General features: G+C 38.6%; 1 protein-coding gene across 5 annotated transcripts in view; it reads left to right on the top strand.

Annotated features, from left to right (window-relative positions):
* schip1 (schwannomin interacting protein 1) overlaps window positions 1–20347 on the top strand; it is a 184235-nt gene that overhangs the window by 159407 nt on the left and 4481 nt on the right. For 4 of the 5 annotated variants that reach the window (XM_012962647.1, XM_012962649.3, XM_012962648.3 and 1 more), the window contains 2 exon segments: window positions 18512–18630; window positions 19199–19316. In XM_012962647.1, coding sequence (XP_012818101.1) covers window positions 18512–18630; window positions 19199–19316 — 237 coding nt within the window. 5 annotated transcript variants of the gene reach the window in all.

Raw genomic sequence — 20347 nt, 5'->3', positions numbered from 1 at the left:
AGTTTGGTAAATCTATGCATATAGGGCATCAAACTGTTCAGTAGACCCCTGGCGTTCATATTTAGAATGTTTTATGTTGATACGGTACAAAATGTGGGGGTAAATAATGGGGTAAAATGCAAGCTTTGTGACAATTTTCAGAAATGTCATAAAAACCGTTCTGTTTAGCATAGCTTTGTAGTTTGGTAGTTTGTAGTAGAAAGATGTATTTACCCATTTTTGTTTTGTCAGAATGTGTACTTTCGGAAAATATATGGTTTTCTAGGGTCTCCTTACTGTTAGGTGGTCGTATGGCACATAATACACATACCGGGTGCAAAAACTGCATGAGCCGAAGCATCTTATGTGAAAATTCATATGCACTATTTTTACTTGGGTGCCCCTGTACCCCACATAGTTTGGTAAATCTATGCATATAGGGCATCAAACTGTTCAGTAGACCCCTGGTGTTCATATTTAGAATGTTTCATGTTGATACGGTACAAAATGTGGGGGTACATAATGGGGTAAAATGCAAGCTTTGTGACAATTTTCAGAAATGTCAAAAAAATCGTTCTGTTTAGCATAGCTTTGTAGTTTGGTAGTTTGCAGTAGAAAGATGTATTTACCCATTTTTGTTTTGTCAGATTGTGTACTTTCGGAAAATGTATAGTTTTCTAGGGTCTCCTTACTGTTAGGGGGTCTTATGCCGCATAATGCACATGCCGGTAGCTTATATTGCAGTGTATACACTTTGTATGCACTAACTTCCTTTTGGGGTCTCTAAATGCCAGATACAGTGCTGATCCTATGCACAATGGGCATCAAACTGTTCAGCGGACCCTTGGTTTTCATATTTAGGGTGTGTTTTCTTGGTACCTAATGTTATGTGGGAGATATGGTGCTTGAAAGTGGAAGATTTGATGTGATTTTCAGGTATTTCACCAAAACTAGCAATTTTGGGAAAGCACTGCGACTCTGTAGTTTGGAGTAGAAAGACATGGGTACCAATTTTGAATTCGCCCGAATGTGTACTTTCCAAAAATATATGGTTTTGGGGGGTCAATGTATTTTTGTGTGTTTTTACCCCACAGAAAATGCAGTAATCGTGTTGAATTTTCAGTAGACAAAGAGACCTCTGGGGCAATCTCTATGCACTGACGTCCTTATGGGGTCTCTAAATGCCAGATACAGTGCTGATCCTATGCACAATGGGCATCAAACTGTTCAGCGGACCCTTGGCTTTCATATTTAGGGTGTGTTTTCTTGGTACCTAATGTTATGTGGGAGATATGGTGCTTGAAAGTGGAAGATTTGATGTGATTTTCAGGTATTTCACCAAAACTAGCAATTTTGGGAAAGCACTGCGACTCTGTAGTTTGGAGTAGAAAGACATGGGTACCAATTTTGAATTCGCCCGAATGTGTACTTTCCAAAAATATATGGTTTTGGGGGGTCAATGTATTTTTGTGTGTTTTTACCCCACAGAAAATGCAGTAAACGTGTTGAATTTTCAGTAGCTAAAGAGACCTCTGGGGCAATCTCTATGCACTGACATCCTTATGGGGTCTCTAAATGCCAGATACAGTGCTGATCCTATGCACAATGGGCATCAAACTGTTCAGCGGACCCTTGGCTTTCATATTTAGGGTGTGTTTTCTTGGTACCTAATGTTATGTGGGAGATATGGTGCTTGAAAGTGGAAGATTTGATGTGATTTTCAGGTATTTCACCAAAACTAGCAATTTTGGGAAAGCACTGCGACTCTGTAGTTTGGAGTAGAAAGACATGGGTACCAATTTTGAATTCGCCCGAATGTGTACTTTCCAAAAATATATGGTTTTGGGGGGTCAATGTATTTTTGTGTGTTTTTACCCCACAGAAAATGCAGTAAACGTGTTGAATTTTCAGTAGCTAAAGAGACCTCTGGGGCAATCTCTATGCACTGACATCCTTATGGGGTCTCTAAATGCCAGATACAGTGCTGATCCTATGCACAATGGGCATCAAACTGTTCAGCGGACCCTTGGCTTTCATATTTAGGGTGTGTTTTCTTGGTACCTAATGTTATGTGGGAGATATGGTGCTTGAAAGTGGAAGATTTGATGTGATTTTCAGGTATTTCACCACAACTAGCAATTTTGGGAAAGCACTGCGACTCTGTAGTTTGGAGTAGAAAGACATGGGTACCAATTTTGAATTCGCCCGAATGTGTACTTTCCAAAAATATATGGTTTTGGGGGGTCAATGTATTTTTTTGTGTTTTTACCCCACAGAAAATGCAGTAAACGTGTTGAATTTTCAGTAGCTAAAGAGACCTCTGGGGCAATCTCTATGCACTGACGTCCTTATGGGGTCTCTAAATGCCAGATACAGTGCTGATCCTATGCACAATGGGCATCAAACTGTTCAGCGGACCCTAGGCTTTCATATTTCGGGTGTGTTTTCTTGGTAGCTAATGTTATGTGGGAGATAAGGTGCTTGAAAGTGGAAGATTTGATGTGTTTTTCAGGTATTTCACCAAAACTAGCAATTTTGGGAAAGCACTGCGACTCTGTAGTTTGGAGTAGAAAGACATGGGTACCAATTTTGAATTCACCCGAATGTGTACTTTCCAAAAATATATGGTTTTGGGGGGTCAATGTATTTTTTTGTGTTTTTACCCCACAGAAAATGCAGTAAACGTGTTGAATTTTCAGTAGCTAAAGAGACCTCTGGGGCAATCTCTATGCACTGACGTCCTTATGGGGTCTCTAAATGCCAGATACATTGGTGTTCCTATGCACAATGGGCATCAAACTGTTCAGCGGACCCTTGGCTTTCATATTTAGGGTGTGTTCTTTTGGTACCTAATGTTATGTGGGAGATAAGGTGCTTGAAAGTGGAAGATTTGATGTGATTTTTAGGTATTTCATCAAAACTGGCAATTTTGGGAAAGAATTGCGACTCAGTAGTTTGGAGTAGAAAGACATGGGTACCAATTTTGAATTCGTCCGAATGTGTACTTTCCAAAAATATATGATTTTGGGGGGTCAATGTATTTTTTTGTGTTTTTATCCCACAGAAAATGCAGTAAATGTGTTGAATTTTCAGTAGCTAAAGAGATCTCCTGGGCAATTTGTATGTACTAACTTCCTTTTGGGGTCTCTAAATTCCAGATACATCGGTGATCCTATGCACAATGGGCATCAAACTGTTCAGTGGACCCCTGGCTTTTATATTTAGGGTGTGTTTTCTTCGTACCTAATGTTATGTGGGAGATAAGGTGCTTGAAAATGGAAGATTTGAGGTGATTTTTTAGAATTTTCATAATTTTTTATAGAAAATGCTAAATTCAGTAAAGCATTGCCGTTTGGTACTTAGGAGTTGGAAGACATAGTTACCCATTTCGGATTCGTCAGAATGTGTAGTTTTCAAAAATGTATGGTTTCCTGGGGTAAACCTAATGTTCCAGGATTTTTGGCTTTGGAATGTAAAGTGTGCCGTATTCTGCTGTAATGCTTTGAAAATTTAGTAATTTACTGCTGGGAGTTTTTGATCTATAGAAGTCAGAAATCTCAATAAAACTATACATATCAGGTATTGGCACGTTCGGGAGACATGAGGCTTTCCAAATCAGTTGAATTTTTGTCCATAAAATAAAATGTGTTTCTGGTAGAAATCCTTATATCATGAAAAATTGCATTTTTTCTTTTTTTTTTTGTATTTCAAGCTCTAAATCTTGTTCCAGAAGTGGAAATACACAAAAACTCAGGTAGATTTGGAAAGCTCAGGTTCTCCTGAAAAAAACAATATATAGTTTGCCTACCTAAACTTAACCCTGCCCCCAATAAAAGCCCCTACATTGAGAGAGCACAGAATGTTCACAAAACGTCTGGCACTGGGGGGAACTGAAATGACGAATTCGGCTGGCACTTAAAGGGTTAAAGACCCTGCTTTATATTCAGTACTGACCCCACTTGCAGTTCAACAACCAGGTTCCCACCATCATTTCCAAATGGGGCAAATGTACTTATGGGGTTATTTTTAGCGCCATGCATCAATCGCTAAAAAAATAGGGTACGTTCGTCACATTCACAACACTGGAAATCATTCTGAAAATAATTGCGGGCAGATTCTGAAAATATTCAGTGCAATTGCCCTTGACAAAAAGAGAGCATTCATTTGTGTTCAAAACATGCCAAGTTGTGCTCAAAATTACATTTTGCTCACTGGGCATACATGTACCCTAATAAAAGCTTCATAGTACCAGTCCCAACAGAAAGATGCCAAAAATATGTTTTTATGGTTAAGCAGCCATCACACTTCTGCACACTTTCAAACAACTGACATTTTTTAATGGCTTCATGATGGAATATTGCTTGGAATTACATTATCTTTTGCTCAACAAAAAAATAGATTTTGGGTGGGGACCCCTTAAGCAGACCACGTATTATACATTTTTGTCTGAATGTGAAACTCTTTCAAAATATACACATTTCTCTTTTCTCTGTCTTACATTCCCTATAATCGAACAGAAAAAAACCATCAATTTAATGGAATGTAGCACCAAGCTACACAATTACCATTTAAATACAGTGTCTTTTTTGGCTGCATTTACTGCGCCACCTACTCAGGCAAAGTGTTTGGCAGGTGTTATACTTTTGTTTTTCTTCTCCTCATCTTGCTTTTTCTGTCTTAATGAACAAACATTTTCCACATCAGTGACCTGTCTTCACCAGCCTCAGAAGGACACAGCAGCCTCAGAATGATTCCTTTCTTTGTAGCCAACATATAATTGGCCAATTGTGTTAGTGATGAGCAACTCCCTTCCCCCCACCTCTGTCCCAACTAGATGTTGTTATGAAGCCTCATCGCTTGCTCCCTGAGGAGAGCAGCCCTGCCTGGTTTCTGTGGAGAGAGCAGTGCTATTGCGCAGGTTGAGACGGCTGAGGCAGCATCCATTTTAATCTGCAGAAAGCCAGGGCGTTTTTCCTCTCCTCCCCTTCACATGCTGTGACTTTCTCTTCCCTCTGCATCCCCTCAAATCGGCCCTGCTTTTTGCTCTTCCCTTGGTGGATGATGCTCTGAGATGGTACACCAGGAAAATTGTGCATATCAGGTAAGAATGCAGCATGGATCTAATGATATTCTCTTACGGAAATGCCAGGCCCGCTGTGCCGGGAAGCAAGATGCCTACATGTGAAGCAATGCTGCTTCCCTGCTCCGTACCTTCCTATGTAGGCACCTGATTTAGCTTTAATGTTATTATATTCTTTGCAGTCTACATGCCTTATTGTCTGTTCATTATTTCAATAGAAATGTAAATGTGCCGTTTAATATTTAGTTTTATAGTTACTTGTATTTTTTTGTATTAGTTGTTTTTTCCATTTTTATGTGGAGGAGAAACACACCCTGTGATTGTGTTGTATATGTGTCTGTATTTAGTAGTAGCAGAGGTTTTTATCATTTTTTTAATAGGTATTTTGATCAGCAGTCAATATATTATAAAGTAGCATGAACAAAAATGTAAGTTGTAATGATGTATTTAACAAATATAATTTAAATCGACATTTATTCAAAAAATAACAAATTAACACTTTTCAGCTGTATGTGTGTGTATATATAATATATTTCTACACACATACTATAACCTGTCGCCACCCTTTATGTATAGTACACTTCTAGTTAAAAATTGAAAGCCAGGGATTTACCCTTATGGTTCCAGACCATTACAGTTTGGGTATATATTATGTTCAGCCTCTTGCTACCAGAGGAGTATAGAGCCCAAGGTCTTTCTGAGCTCATTATATGGGCTGTAAAAGGTTTTTTTCCACACAGACCACAATCAATAGTGTTTGCTGCCTGCCGTTCTATCATGTCTTGTCTGTTGTACAGCCAAGCTGTTTGGCCCTCTTCTAACTGCTAACAGTGAGTTTGTCCAAATTATCTATATTTTAAAGAAATAAAATCATACTAATAATCTGGAAACCCATTATCCAGAAAGTTCCAAATTACGGAAAGGCCATCTCCCATAGACTCCATTTTAATTAAATAATTCACATTTTTAAAAATGATTTCCTTTTTCTCTGTAATAATAGAACAGTACGGTTGGAGGCAAAACAATCCTATTGGATTTAATTACTGTTTCAATAATGTTTTAGCAGACTTTAGGTAGGAGATCTGAATTATGGAAAGACCCTTTATCCGAAAACACCAGGTCCTGAGCATTCCGAATAATGGGTCCCATGTACTAATAAGTAATGTCTGGGAGCAAAGGATGTGGCACCTGGAACCTGTTAAATAAGGATTCAGTGTAAAGGATTCAATATATGGATCTGCCATATAGAAGTTTCAGACTTGCATCTTCAGACCACTCCAATGTTATGTCCTTGTGTCAGACTTTATAGGCTGCCATCAACAGGAATCAGCACTAAACATAATAAAGCTAATGAAATAATAGTTGCAAAGTTTGCACCAATTCTAGTAGCTCCTAGCAAACCAATCAGCAAGGCAGCATTTGCTGGTTACCAGTTGGCATGCAAATATCTGAATGGTTGATAGTGATTATTAGAACTGGTGCAAAGTTTGCAACTTTTTGTTTAATACATTTTTTTTTTTTTACATTATTCCCAATGTATTTTTTATTTTCCGTTTTCTGCTGTTAAGGTTGAAGAAAGAATGAACTTTTTGAAGGAAATGCTTCATTGAAGTAAAATTTTCAGTGTTGCCTGTCCTTTATGGTTTAGCTATTAAATCTTGCCGAGTACTTGAGGGACATTCAGCTAACCAATACAGCAGACTCCCCTAATTTGTGATCCTCAATATTTTGCCAGTTACTTCCTAAGTTATATATTATTCTACTTAACTATTTTGTAATCTTTAGCACTTTTTTATCTTTCCATGGTCCACTGATCTAAACCAGTTGATATGGAATATAATTCTGTGGGACTAGAAGGAAGCTAAACCAAGTCGTTTTACATTCATTTAGAACATACATGGACTGAACAGCTGAGCAAACTGCTATCTCTGGCACTTATAAACCACACCGATTAAAAACACTGCCCGCAGCTATATTTAGCTGTTGTTGGGCAGGGGGGTCATGGGATCTGTGGCTGCCAACCCATCTGTAACAACAAATTTATTAGAAATACAAAGTTCAAATCATTGTTGCTTTTGCAGGTAGGAATAATTGCTAGATAAATAACATAATATGGTCTGAAGATAAACATTGTCAAAAATGCTGGCAATCAATCTCTTGAAATAGAACCAATAATTGCTTATGCGCCACAAACCATGTTATGGCTGTATAGAATTTCGTATGCAGATGATTAATAATTTTTGCATGTGTATGAATCCTGGGCACTAACACCAGCTCAGATTATCATGTCGGACAAATCTAGGCTATACAGTAGAACCCGCATTTTAAGTTTTTCATGGGACCAAAAAAAATGGTGCAAAATCTGGGAAAATGTAAAATCAGGGAAGTTTATTTTGTGTTATTTATTAGTGGGACCGCAAAACAATGGTGTAAAATGTAGGAAAACTTAAAATCAGGCTATGTAAAATTGAGGTTTCACAGTATATGGAAAGTGTGCCATTTATATACCCACACATCTGCTGTTATGGCACTATCTGTATATTACTGTATAATATAATAACGGAAACCAGATTCAGATTTAGACATAGTCTTTAAGGAATTCTGTTGTGATTTTTGTGGTGAACTTTTTATTTTTTAAATTACACTGTTTATATTCATATAATTAACGCTACCATTTAAAATTTTATTCTTGAACCAACAAATGTTTTTTTAGCTGTAATACTGGTGTGTAGGCGCCATCTCTGTGCACTGTGCCTGAGTCTGAGCTTTCAGAAGGAGCCAGCGCTACACATTAGAACTGCTTTTATGTAACCTATTGTTTCTCCTACTCCCATGTAACTGGAGGAATCCCAAACCGGACTTGGATGTCTTGCTATTGAGTGCTATTCTGATACCTACTGGGAGCTGCTATCTTGCTCCCTTCCCATTGTTCTGCTGATCGCTACTGGAGGGAAAGGGAGGGGGGTGATTTCACTCCAACTTACAGCTCAGCGGTAAAGTGTGACTGAAGTTTATCAGAGCACAGGTCACATGGCTGTGACACCCTGGAAAATGAAGAATATGGCTAGTCCCATGTGAAATTTACAAATTAAATAAAATCAGTTTGTGTTTTTCTGAAAAACTGATTTAATTGAGGATTCTGCTGGAAAAGCTCTATTAACTGATGTGTATTGGGGGGAAAAAAACTTGTTTTCCCGTGGCAGTATTCCTTCAGTTAGGCAACTTACTGTTATTGAATGTCTGGAGGCACTGACCTGATTACTCACCTTATGTGATCAGTAATGATGTCATCATAGCAGTGATGTAAGCACTACTTCCCATGAAATGACTAAACTGCAGTTGCAGATGTTTAATTTGTTGGCTTGTACATAGTTACATTGTATTGCTCGTTGTATTCTTTTATACATCTGTAGTGGAAACAACAAGTCTGATTGCTTTAGTCATATATTTCTGCTAATCGGTAAAATAATGCAAACAGGATCCCAGCCTTCATATCCGTGCAGTTCTTGCTAGCTCCTGTTTGTGCCCTGTCTAAACTTATGTTTCCAGTCGGTTGATTCAGAGTTGCTGTCTGTCTTGAACTTGCATGTCAATCCAATGTACAGATAGCACCACTGACAAGGTATATGCTTTCATCTTGAGTTGCCCATCGTACATCTCCTTGTCTTTTCCTCAGACTTCCATGCTAGTATTCTTTTGTCAAACAGGCCTTATTTACAAACATGTTCTGCCACCCCGCTTTAGCCATGGCAGGAAAACTATTGGGCACCTGCATATTCCTGCTTAATTAACTTGGGAATCACCCCTGCTTAAAAAATGAATTGTATATGTTGTCAATGGAATTTGTTCCAGTAGTAGTTAACTGCACAAAATCTTCCTTTTAACTTTGCTTTCCACTTTAATTTAGGATTTGGGGAATAAACAAATAACACCGTTGTGTTGTACCATTCACACCCTATTGGTATGTAAGGCACTTCCCCCATCAGTATTCATGCTGAAAATCTAATTAAAGGCAATTAATCAGCTAAGCAGAGAACTGCTGTTCAGTGTAACAAAAATAGCTATTTTATTATTATCACCATCATTTAGAAGGCTTTTTCTTAGTGTTATGTAGTTTGATCAGGTTTTTTTTTAAAAAGTAAAGAAACAGAACCATTTGGTAAGCTAAAATTTTATTTGGTTTGCTACTTATTTAGTATTGCTAAGTACTCATATTAATGCATGGGCATACATCACATTAAAATACTGAAACAGATGTGTGTGTATTGTGCTGAATACATGAATAGCGTAATAACACTGTACTACAAAAATACTTCATTTGTTTTAAAATTAATATTGCCCGTTAAAATTGGCATTTCTTTAACATAAATATCCGTGGTGGTTGGTACACAAGCTCTTCTTGCCCAGGTATTGAAGTGTCCCTTTGCAAACATCTTGCCTTGCACTTGTAGATCATGCAGTGCCAGGCTACTGAGAGGCATTGGCATGGTGATTACAAATCATGCCTTCTAAATATATTGGTTCTCTTGGGCATTTCACACATTCCCTTGTGGTGTTTAATTATAATGTAGGCAGTAGCAATTACAGTCAGGTGATTAATGCAATGATGCAAAATATATGTGTGTGTGTGTGTGTGTGTGTGTGTGTGTGTGTGTGTGTGTGTGTGTGTGTGTGTGTGTGTGTGTGTGTGTGTGTGTGTGTGTGTGTGTGTGTGTGTGTGTGTGTGTGTGTGTGTGTGTGTGTGTGTGTGTGTGTGTGCGTGTGTGTGTGTGTGTGCGTGCGTGCATAGAGCAATGATACTCATGAGAAGGCAAGAGATGGATTAGGATGATGAAATCTGTCTGTAACTCTAGATAGAGTTAGATCAGCTCTGGCCTATAAAGTGACATCATGTGCATTTTGCTTAGAATAGGAGGTAACACCTTTTATTGATTATTTTAAGATTAAAAAAGCAATTCAACTTGCTTACTTGTGGTAAGCAAGGACACTTCCATGTCTAAAAGGCATTACTTGTTACATTTAGGGTCTATGGATTTTATTTCATCTTACCTTGGTATATTTAAATTATGCATTTAATACATTTTCAAATATGTTTTTATATTTCATACTTGCCTAAGCTGTTTTTCGGCACCCAATACAATTGTAACAAATGTATTTGGCAGAATCTGAAAGAACTGTATTTTTCAGTTGCAAGTTAACATGATTCATTTTGATTATTGTGCTATATTATTGGCAACAAAAGGTACAAATGTCTTGGTTGGGGCAGGTAAATAAAGAGTTTTCACTGACTGGGTATGGCTTTACACATCTTGGTCCAGAGCAATGTTTGGTTTGTACAATGCACACATTGATTGTTTTGAGGGTTTTAATTAATATTCGTTTGTGGCGTTCCGGGCAAATCGTGTGTGCTTTTGTCATGGTTTGCACAAGAGCCATTGCAAATTATTGTCCCTTATTCCCAGGGCCCATAACTGTGTTTGTTCCTCAGTCCCTGGAAGTTTCTCTGTTTATAAAACAAAGCAGTGTCATAAATGGTCCAGAAAGCAATTCTTACAGTCTGTACTTCTCATTATGATGTATTAAATGAAATGTTTTATGTGGCTTTAATATTCATGCCCATTTGGCAAGCACTGTTTATTCTATTTAGCTGCCCAACAGCACAGTCCTTAGTTACTGACATTAGAGATATTATGTACAAGCTGCTGAATGGGGCATTACTTGTGCAATTAAAGTATTACCTTTTGCCATAGTTTAGGGATCTTACACACCAGCGTTTGAAAGTAAATGTATCAAAATGTATCAGTTATATAATATATAAAACCATGTTGAATGCAGTAAATGCAAGATTTGTAATGGGGATCAAATGAGCAAAACACAACTCTGCTAAAATTCAAAACTGAGCGTTCATTTTATAAGCCCTTAAACTTGAAGTTGTCTCGTCTCTCCCTGATTGTTTTTGTGGTGTGTTTAAACAATATTCTGGGCCAATGATAGCATTACAAAGAAGTTATGTTAGCAGTAACTCTAAGGGCAACACAGCAACACCTCTTGCACAGATAGATTTAGGTTCCACTTTGAAGCACTGAGATCTAAAAATAATAGCCATGGGATTCCATAAATTGTTTCTGACTTTATTTGGCAAAGTGAGCATTCTAATCAGTGGTCTGTGGTTTGTTTTTTCTTAATGGTGTGTGATAAGCAATGACTGACATTGGCCAAAGCATTATGTGCCGCAGAAAGGTCTGTGTGGCCTCAAGCAACAGATGTCTTCACATGTACGCGACGGAAACACACTTGACAATAGGCAAATGTGGTGGGAAAGTCAAATACTGACTTGGAATCGGAGACTTCAAAAATTTGTTCAGCAGGACCAGTCTTGGGCCTGGGTACACAATAAAGGTTCTAAAAGGTTGGGCTCGAGCACTGAATTACAGGAGTTGTAGAATGTTTATAAAAGAATTGCTTTGTGTTGCATGTAGGAAAGAACTGTGGATATTAGGAGGCAGAAACATAAATCATGCTAAGGGAATAGTAACCATTTCTGGACGTACAATATTTAGAATCAGGTTCTTCATTTAACTGGGAATTTATTTTTCATGTGTTTTTACACATTTGGATATGAATTAAACTATTTCCTAACTCCAAGCTACATTTTTCTTTAAAAGGAAATTTATTTTTTAAAGAGCCCCACACAACACAGAAACCTCTAATATACCTATCGCTGTAATCTGTTCCTTCAAAAATTATGCATAAATACCATTTTTATATGCTGAAATTCAGCTGCAAAATGGTTCTTCTCTTTCTGCACCATTTGAAATCCTAGCAGGAGAAGAGGGACTAAAACATTGATGTTACAAATTGTAACACCTTCTCCACAACTTAATGTGGTCATACACACATCGATATTATCATACGAAAGGTACAACTGTTGGTGCATGTATAGTGGGAGACGAGACAACCGTTATCGGTAAAACCCTTGGATATCTGTTTGTCTCATCAGTCGGGCAGGTTTGAAATTTTTGATTGGGCGCCTTATACAGACAGCTTGCAGGAACTACATACCCCACAATGCATTGCACTGTGATGTAACTTTTCTTATTGACAGCACATGTCCAGGGAATTGTGGGATTTGGAGGATGCAGGCTGTGGACAGTCGACTTCTGTTACTAATTAATTTTATGAGTCTCAAAGTAGTCAGATCAGCAGGAGAACAGGGGGCCAGGCTTATGTAACTGACCCAAATCATATTATTACATTAAAAATCATGAAAAGGCTGCATATTTTTTATCTCAAGCAAAGTTGCTTGAAATTATGTTTACTTTTCAAAAAGCTTAAGTTGTGTTTGGATTTAGTTCCCCTTTAAATGGCTAAGACAGCAAAAAAGATAGTAAAGGAAAATGGACTTTCCAGGTTCTCAACAGGTACAAGTATGGGACATGTTATCCAGAATGCTCAGGACCTGGATTTTTTTCCGATAAGGGGTCTTTCACTAATTTGGATCACCATACCATAAGGGGCAAATTTCGGACTTTGAAAAGTACGTTTAGGAAAAATTTGTATGAAATATGAAAATTTTGGATCGTATCGTGGTCGTAAGAAAATATCGTGGTACGATCTGAAAGTTCCAAAATGCTTGTATCCGAACGATCATAACAAGGCGCAAAAAACTTTCTGACCTTGAACCTTCAGTGCATGATTATGAAAGTCTCCCATAGGGCTCAATGGCACTCTGCAGCTCCAACCCGGCCCAAGGAAAGTCTCCCATAGGGCTCAATGGCACTCTGCAGCTCCAACCTGGCCCAAGGAAAGTCTCCCATAGGGCTCAATGGCACTCTGCAGCTCCAACCTGGCCCAAGGAAAGTCTCCCATAGGGCTCAATGGCACTCTGCAGCTCCAACCTGGCCCAAGGAAAGTCTCCCATAGGGCTCAATGGCACTCTGCAGCTCCAACCTGGCCCAAGGAAAGTCTCCCATAGGGCTCAATGGCACTCTGCAGCTCCAACCCGGCCCAAGGAAAGTCTCCCATAGGGCTCAATGGCACTCTGCAGCTCCAACCCGGCCCAAGGAAAGTCTCACATAGGGCTCAATGGCACTCTGCAGCTCCAACCCGGCCCAAGGAAAGTCTCCCATAGGGCTCAATGGCACTCTGCAGCTCCAACCCGGCCCAAGGAAAGTCTCCCATAGGGCTCAATGGCACTCTGCAGCTCCAACCCGGCCCAAGGAAAGTCTCCCATAGGGCTCAATGGCACTCTGCAGCTCCAACCTGGCCCAAGGAAAGTCTCCCATAGGGCTCAATGGCACTCTGCAGCTCCAACCTGGCCCAAGGAAAGTCTCCCATAGGGCTCAATGGCACTCTGCAGCTCCAACCCGGCCCAAGGAAAGTCTCCCATAGGGCTCAATGGCACTCTGCAGCTCCAACCTGGCCCAAGGAAAGTCACGATAGCGAAATATTTCGTACTCGTTACAATTTTGTTGCACAGATTGTCGCAAAGTATAAAAAAGTAGCGGAAATTAACAAAAAATCGCAGTAAATACGCACAGTTCTAAAACTTAAAACAAATAAGATTTTTTAGTATTCGGACTCAATCGTACATTGATGAATGGGGCCCTAAGTCTACTAAAAAATAATTTAAACATTAAATAAACCTAACAGGATTGTTTTGCCTCCAATAAAAAATAATTATATCTTAGTTTGGATCAAGTACAAGGTACTGTTTTATTATTACAGGGAAATGGGAAATCATTTTTAAAAATGGGAATTATTTAATTAAACTGGGGTGTGTATGGGAGATGGCCTTCCCACAAATTGAAACATTCTGAATAATGGGTTTCCGGTAACGGATTGCATATCTGTACTCTGAAATCTCTCAGAAAAGGCTATGGCAGTGTAATAGCTTTTACATCTTTTCAATGATAGTTCGAGAAGCACATTTGTGTTATGAAGTATATATTTTGGGCCAAGGCACGAGGGACAGTGTGGAGGGTTTTGTCCCCAGCTGTCAATCACCACATTAGCATTAAAATCCATTTAATAGCCCTTTTTGCCATTGCCCTTTAACACACTTGCCTTTAGGACAGGCCTTTGTACCTCGACTACTTGGTATCTTATGGCATTATTTTGCTTTTGTTCTATTGCTGGTATTACAGGAGAATTTTTATACATTTTTATGAAATTATGCTCTGTCCACCAGAAAGATTCTACCATTCTACCAAGATATCGGATAGAGAAATAATAATGTGACTGAAAATATAAAGTCAGAGTTGTCCTATTTCTAAATGTTAGTAGGATGGAGCCCCACAGAGTACATGTTGTGCCACAGAATGAAATGCTGCCACGTTTGCATACATATGGTGTGTTCAGGCCCTGCCAAGTTTGCAGATATGCTGAAGTGTAGTTAAAATTCCCTCAAACCACAGTTCATAATAGTTATGTGCATTGTTACTGTTCTAGAGATGGCAGAGATATTTTCTGTATGTTTTTAAATAGTTAGATGTGCCAACACTGATGGATTTGTCAAGATATACACTCCTCATTTAGGAATATAAGTCACAAATGTACTTGCCAACATGTCTGTTGCTTTTGCACTTCTAAAACAGTGTGTGCAGACGCTATATAGCCCTGGAGTTAACACCCGCCTAGACACACAACCAACTTGCAATTAGTGAATCTCATGCTAATGCTGTATCTGTCAGTGAGAGCATCGCTGGGCAAACTGCAAACACAAGGAAGGAAGCAATATATTAATGCCCATTTCCCTGGGATAATGCTCACACTGGGGCTTTCCCTCTCTGTACAGATTATATTAATTACTTGAAAACAGAAAGCAGCAGTCTGGAGATAAGTAAGGCCCCTCATTTTTATATTCACTTTTATATTGAATCAGAACTTATTTATGTGTCAGAAATGATACTTAATAAGCATACAGTACTTTCTATACAGATGTATTTCATTCTGGAGAAGATTTTCTCATTTAATAAAAGATAAAGCAAGAAGTGTCATGGGTTATGGTACATGGGTTTTAGATAATCTTCTTACAAAAGATTAGATTCAATATCCCTTTAATTGCATAGAGAATTATCCCCTGCATGTCGTGCCTATTTTAAATTACAAAAACATCTGATTTAAAGCATAACAAAGACAATGTAAAATAATTTTTTTGTATTTAAACTGCTTTTGTAAGATTTACATTATACCACTCGCCAAGAATAATGCGCAAATGACTTAAAGGAACAGTAACACCAAAAAATGAAAGTGTATAAAAGTAACTAAAATATAATGTACTGCTGCCCTGCACTGGTAAAAGTTGTGTGTTTACTTCAGAAAGTCTACTATAATTTATATAAATAAGCTGCTTTGTAGCCATGGAGGCAGCCATTCAAAGGAGAAAAGGCACAGGCACATAGCAGATAACAGATAAAACACTATTGTATTCTACAGAACTTATCTGTTATCTGCTATGTAACCTGTGCCTTTTCTCCTTTTTTCCAGCTTGAATGGCTGCCCCCGTGGCTACACAGCAGCTTATTATATAAATTATAGTAGTGTTACTGTAGCAAACACACCAGTTTTACCAGTGCAGGGCAACAGTGCATTATATTTTTATTACTTTAAAGCTCTTTCATTTTTTAGTGTTACTGTTCCTTTAAGTGGCTGGGAAGCAGCTTCCTTATCTCCAGAAGGCTAGAAGGTGTCCTTGAGTGGAAACAGTTGAGCTATTTTAAGGATGTACTTTGGGTGCAGCACAACAGCAAACTGTAACCATTTTATGAAAAACAATTTGTAGTGGAGGCCATAGCCCAACTAAGATTGGGGTGTATGGGAGATAGCCTTCCTCTAAGTTGGAGCTTTCTGTAACAGGTTTCTTGATAATAGATTGTATACCTGTACATCACTTACCCTTATGTCAGAGGTCCATTACCACAAACCCCTCTTACGATTACCAGTGCTCCCCCCCTCTGGCACGCCCTATCAGTGTTCCCTCTCATTCACCGCCTATTCATAACCACTTGTACAGGCTCAGCTCTGCATATCTCATAGGGACCCTGGGAATGTTCCATCAGTTGAAATACAAGTAGGAGTAAGTGGAACATTGTGTTCTAGAGACTTTACTATGGTGATGTGCTGGAGTATGTTTGGCTTTGTAGTGCCTTTGTTGTATATATGTATATTGTACAGCGCTGCGGAATATGTTGGCGCTTTATAAATAAATGATAATAATAATAATAATACCAATATTGTGGCAGAGTGCAGTAACAAACTCTTATTCCTTCACTATATATTTATGTGTACTGACAAGTGTGGTTTTTAGCTTGTAACCAAATGTGTCTGTGTGTGATACATTGTGAGTGATTCCTGTATCTATTTTGCTTTGCCATTAACTTGGCTGCTGTGCTGCATTGTGCCCGGCATGTAATTTTATTTTCCAATGAAAGAGTCTCTATGGAAGAGTGGAATTGTGGCACATGGCTCTCAGGCCGAGGCTGGATTAAATTGCTGGGTTTTTTTTTACGCATGGCTGGTTTGTAGTGCTTTCACTCTCATTTTAAGAGCATGAACGATAAAGGAGTAATTTCACATAGAGACGAGAATTAGATTCAAGCAGACTGAGTTTATACTCCCAATAGCATAGTCATATTAGGGATTACTAAATCAACATTATTCACAATCTGCAATGGAACACTTGCAATTTCAGTATTTCTTCCAGGCTTCAGTTAAAGAGCAGCTGTTGATGGATGTGTAGCATTATGGCACCACAAATGGGCTCAGGTTTGATATGAATACACGGAGTTGCTGTAAATGCCACCTCACAGCATGTTGCCAAATTGTATAGGTTTTTATACATTCATATATAAAGCATTAGGAATGGGCTGATAGGGATTCTTTTAGGCTGGGGCCCCCAAGGCCAATTGGACCTTGATTGCTCTCCCAATCTGTTGTTCCTTAATTAATTTACTTTTTTATCTTGGTGAATGATAAGTGTAGGCACCTTCTCTTGCACAAGGGGGAAGATATATTTACAGTTTAGCCAGTGATATACAGTGTACAATAATAGGAGATAATAGCGTAACTAACTGTTATTACTTGCTTTTAGGCATCTTTTGCCAGTGGCAAGCTTTCTATTGTGCTCAGCTAATGCACGCATCCGACCATAATGGTATCAGGTTATATGGCTCAAAATCAAATGCAAAATGCATTGTATTTTCCAGATTAAAAAGCTACAGTATTTAAAAAGTTTAAAAATAAATGGGATGTATATTCTTATGAGCTTGACTTTTTAATGTGTATACTAAATTGAGCATCTCCTCACAGTAAGAGGCAATTAAAGTGGAGATAAATGCTTTTAGAAAATGAATGTAACTGCAGAAGTGCTCACCTGAGAGCTTTCTAGATTAATTTATTTAAATTAGCTATATTTTTAAAAAGAGACTTTAAAGCCCTTTTCCTCTACCAGCTGCTGCTATTATATAGGGGTCTATGGGTAAATTACTTGTTTAGGAGGGCTTTCTGATCAGGAGCGTTCTGCATAGGTTGCCTAAAAAATTGGCACGCCTTCTTCCCCTGCCAAAACAGTTTAGCTTTTCCTGCTCAAATGTTCCTACCCATTTAATGTAACATGCCCCTGGCCCTTCTGTAATAAAGCACGTTTCCTGGGTTTCCAAAAGGTATGCTATGGCCCCTTGTCTGAGACTGCTCAGATTATTTCAGTGTTTGCCATAACATTGATTTAGAAACATATTGTCAAAGTTGAGGACATGTTTAAATACTAGGAACACATGGGAATCTGTATACTGGCAAAGGTTCCATACATCCTAAAATAAGATCAGATATATGTAGTTTATGGTCCTTTGGCTTTTGATAAACCAGATTTTATTGATGGGTGGTGTTGGGAATTGTAATTAGAGGGCCACATCCAAAAGTCACATGCCTTTGATTTAAAAATGTGAGCTGTGGTCAAGGGTGTTAGCTGTTGAATGAGACCCAATATAAAGCCCTGACTTTACCCAGCAAGCCTTTAGCAATCCAGAATGGTACAGACATTTTAGCCTCTGCAATATAGTTAGTAATATTAGTTTCTGAGATGCCAGAGCAGTGCAAATCAATGGACGAAACTAGAGCAAAATAGCTTGTGAGTTAGTAATGCTAATCTATCCTTACAGAACATGTTAACTAAAATCTAAGCATTTACATACACAAGGCAAAGGACTAATTTTCTGCATCCTAAACAGTTGGATGCTGTGTAGCTTGGCAACATGTGTTCTTTTGGCATGTCATGTATTTATTTTAGTAAACTCAATTGTAATTGTCCAGAGACTGGATCAGATATTAGGACCAAAGCCCTGGACCCCCCTTGAGACTGCTTTGATCACTATTGGACAAGTTAGTCTCAGTGGTGCCATGCTGTGTTTTTCATGCCTTTTGAAATGTAATCGAATATTTGTATTTTTCCTTTAGGCTCAGAAGAATGAAAGGGAATCGATCAGGCAGAAGCTTGCACTTGGGAGTTTCTTTGATGATGGCCCTGGCATATACACCAGTTGTAGCAAGAGCGGCAAACCAAGCTTATCTTCCAGGTAACCATTTAACTGTCTCTTTCTCTGTAACGGGGCAGTGTCAGTTTTTTATTTCAGTGCTTTAAATCACTGCTGGGTCGAGAGTCTGATAACTATTGTAATTCGCTGTGCATATGTTCCAATTTTACCTTGGTCAAAGCCATACGGTGGCCATACACGTAGCAATTATGATCTTTCCTGTGACCATTGGTCACAGAAAAGATTGTTTGTTTTCCCCATTGATGTTCAGGGCTGAATCGTCAGATATTGAGGTAGAAACAATAGGGAATCTACCTCCACCTGCCGATTCAGCCCTAAATGTAGATTTTGCTTGGGTGTCCAATCACAATTTTTTAACCAGCCCAATCAACAAGAATTGCCTCATCAATCCACCATATACACGCCGAATATCATACAAAACGAAGTTTCATACGATAATATCGGTGCGTGTATGGCCAGCTTTATTGTCTTGTAGTGTCACCATAATCTGATCATCATGCAACTCACAGCCCACTTTTGAATATTTGGTCTGTTTCTGGGCCTGCTCTTCCCTGGTATTTTATCAAAACCCATGTTTCTTATTATGCAGACTACAAAGTGGGATGAACCTGCAAATCTGTTTTGTAAATGACAGTGGCAGTGACAAGGACAGTGATGCTGATGACAGTAAAACTGAAACAAGTCTGGACACTCCTTTGTCTCCAATGGTAAGTTCACTGACTGACACTGCATCTCGCTACATTATTGGCTCTTCTTCTGTGGTACTTAACTCCTATGTTTTGCCAAGCACTTCCCTGGATTGTGCACTGCACCCTGTAACAGGCATTGGATATATAGTTTGTGCGCTGCTTATCATTAATATGCCAGAAGCAAGTGTGATATGGCAGGTTAGTAGCCAGCTGTGCCTATTGTAATGGCCCTGATTCCCCTACTGCAAAGGGACCTTCATACAGAGAGCAATGAAAAGAGAAATAAAATAATAGTTTCCTGAAAATAAGAGAAAAGATGTACATTATTTTTGTCTCTCTTTAGTTGTTTGAACATTTGTATTTGTTGCACCCAGTGCAGATTTCATTATTATTGCCTTGGCTGTTTGGCTTTCAGGCCATGTGCTGTCACCAATCTTATTGTATTTCCCACAGTCCTTGCTGCAGGCTGGGTAGCCTTGCCTTCAGTCATACCTGCCATATAGTCCTTCTCCTGCACCCGCTGCCTTAGCACAGGGTTCTACAGGAATATGTTGTTTTTCTTTATTATTAATGTATTTATTTTTATTAGTCATAGATGTGAAAAGAAAGCCTGGAAAGTTTTTTTTATTAATGGAGTTAACTGCTGCAAATCCTTTAGAGATAGATTTGCTTCTCTCTGTTGATTACTCTTGTAACAGAACAATGCATAAAGACATGCAATGCTCCCAGTGTACATAGTGCAGAGTTACCATTGTTTTAGCCCTGACGGCTGCTGCATGTTGATTTGTGGAAGTGTTAAAGTGCAAATACAGTGAATGACTCTTAACATGATATTGTATGCTAATACCCAGCCTTACAATGACAGGATGCAGCTTTTGCCTTCTCCCCACTGTATGAAATGCAGGATGTAAAAAATTAGGTATAAACAGGAATTAGTATTACTGCAGGCCTCTGTCTGGCTGCTTCCATGTCTCTTGTATTATTATAATCCTGATTAAGGATGAAATTTTCTTGCTGTGATTGGTGCATTTATCTATGGGACTGTGCTG

The sequence above is a fragment of the Xenopus tropicalis genome, chromosome 5 (assembly GCF_000004195.4).
Source record: "Xenopus tropicalis strain Nigerian chromosome 5, UCB_Xtro_10.0, whole genome shotgun sequence".
NCBI lineage: Eukaryota > Metazoa > Chordata > Amphibia > Anura > Pipidae > Xenopus > Xenopus tropicalis.
Note: the sequence above shows the minus strand (reverse complement) of the source record. Positions and strands in the feature narration are given on the sequence as shown.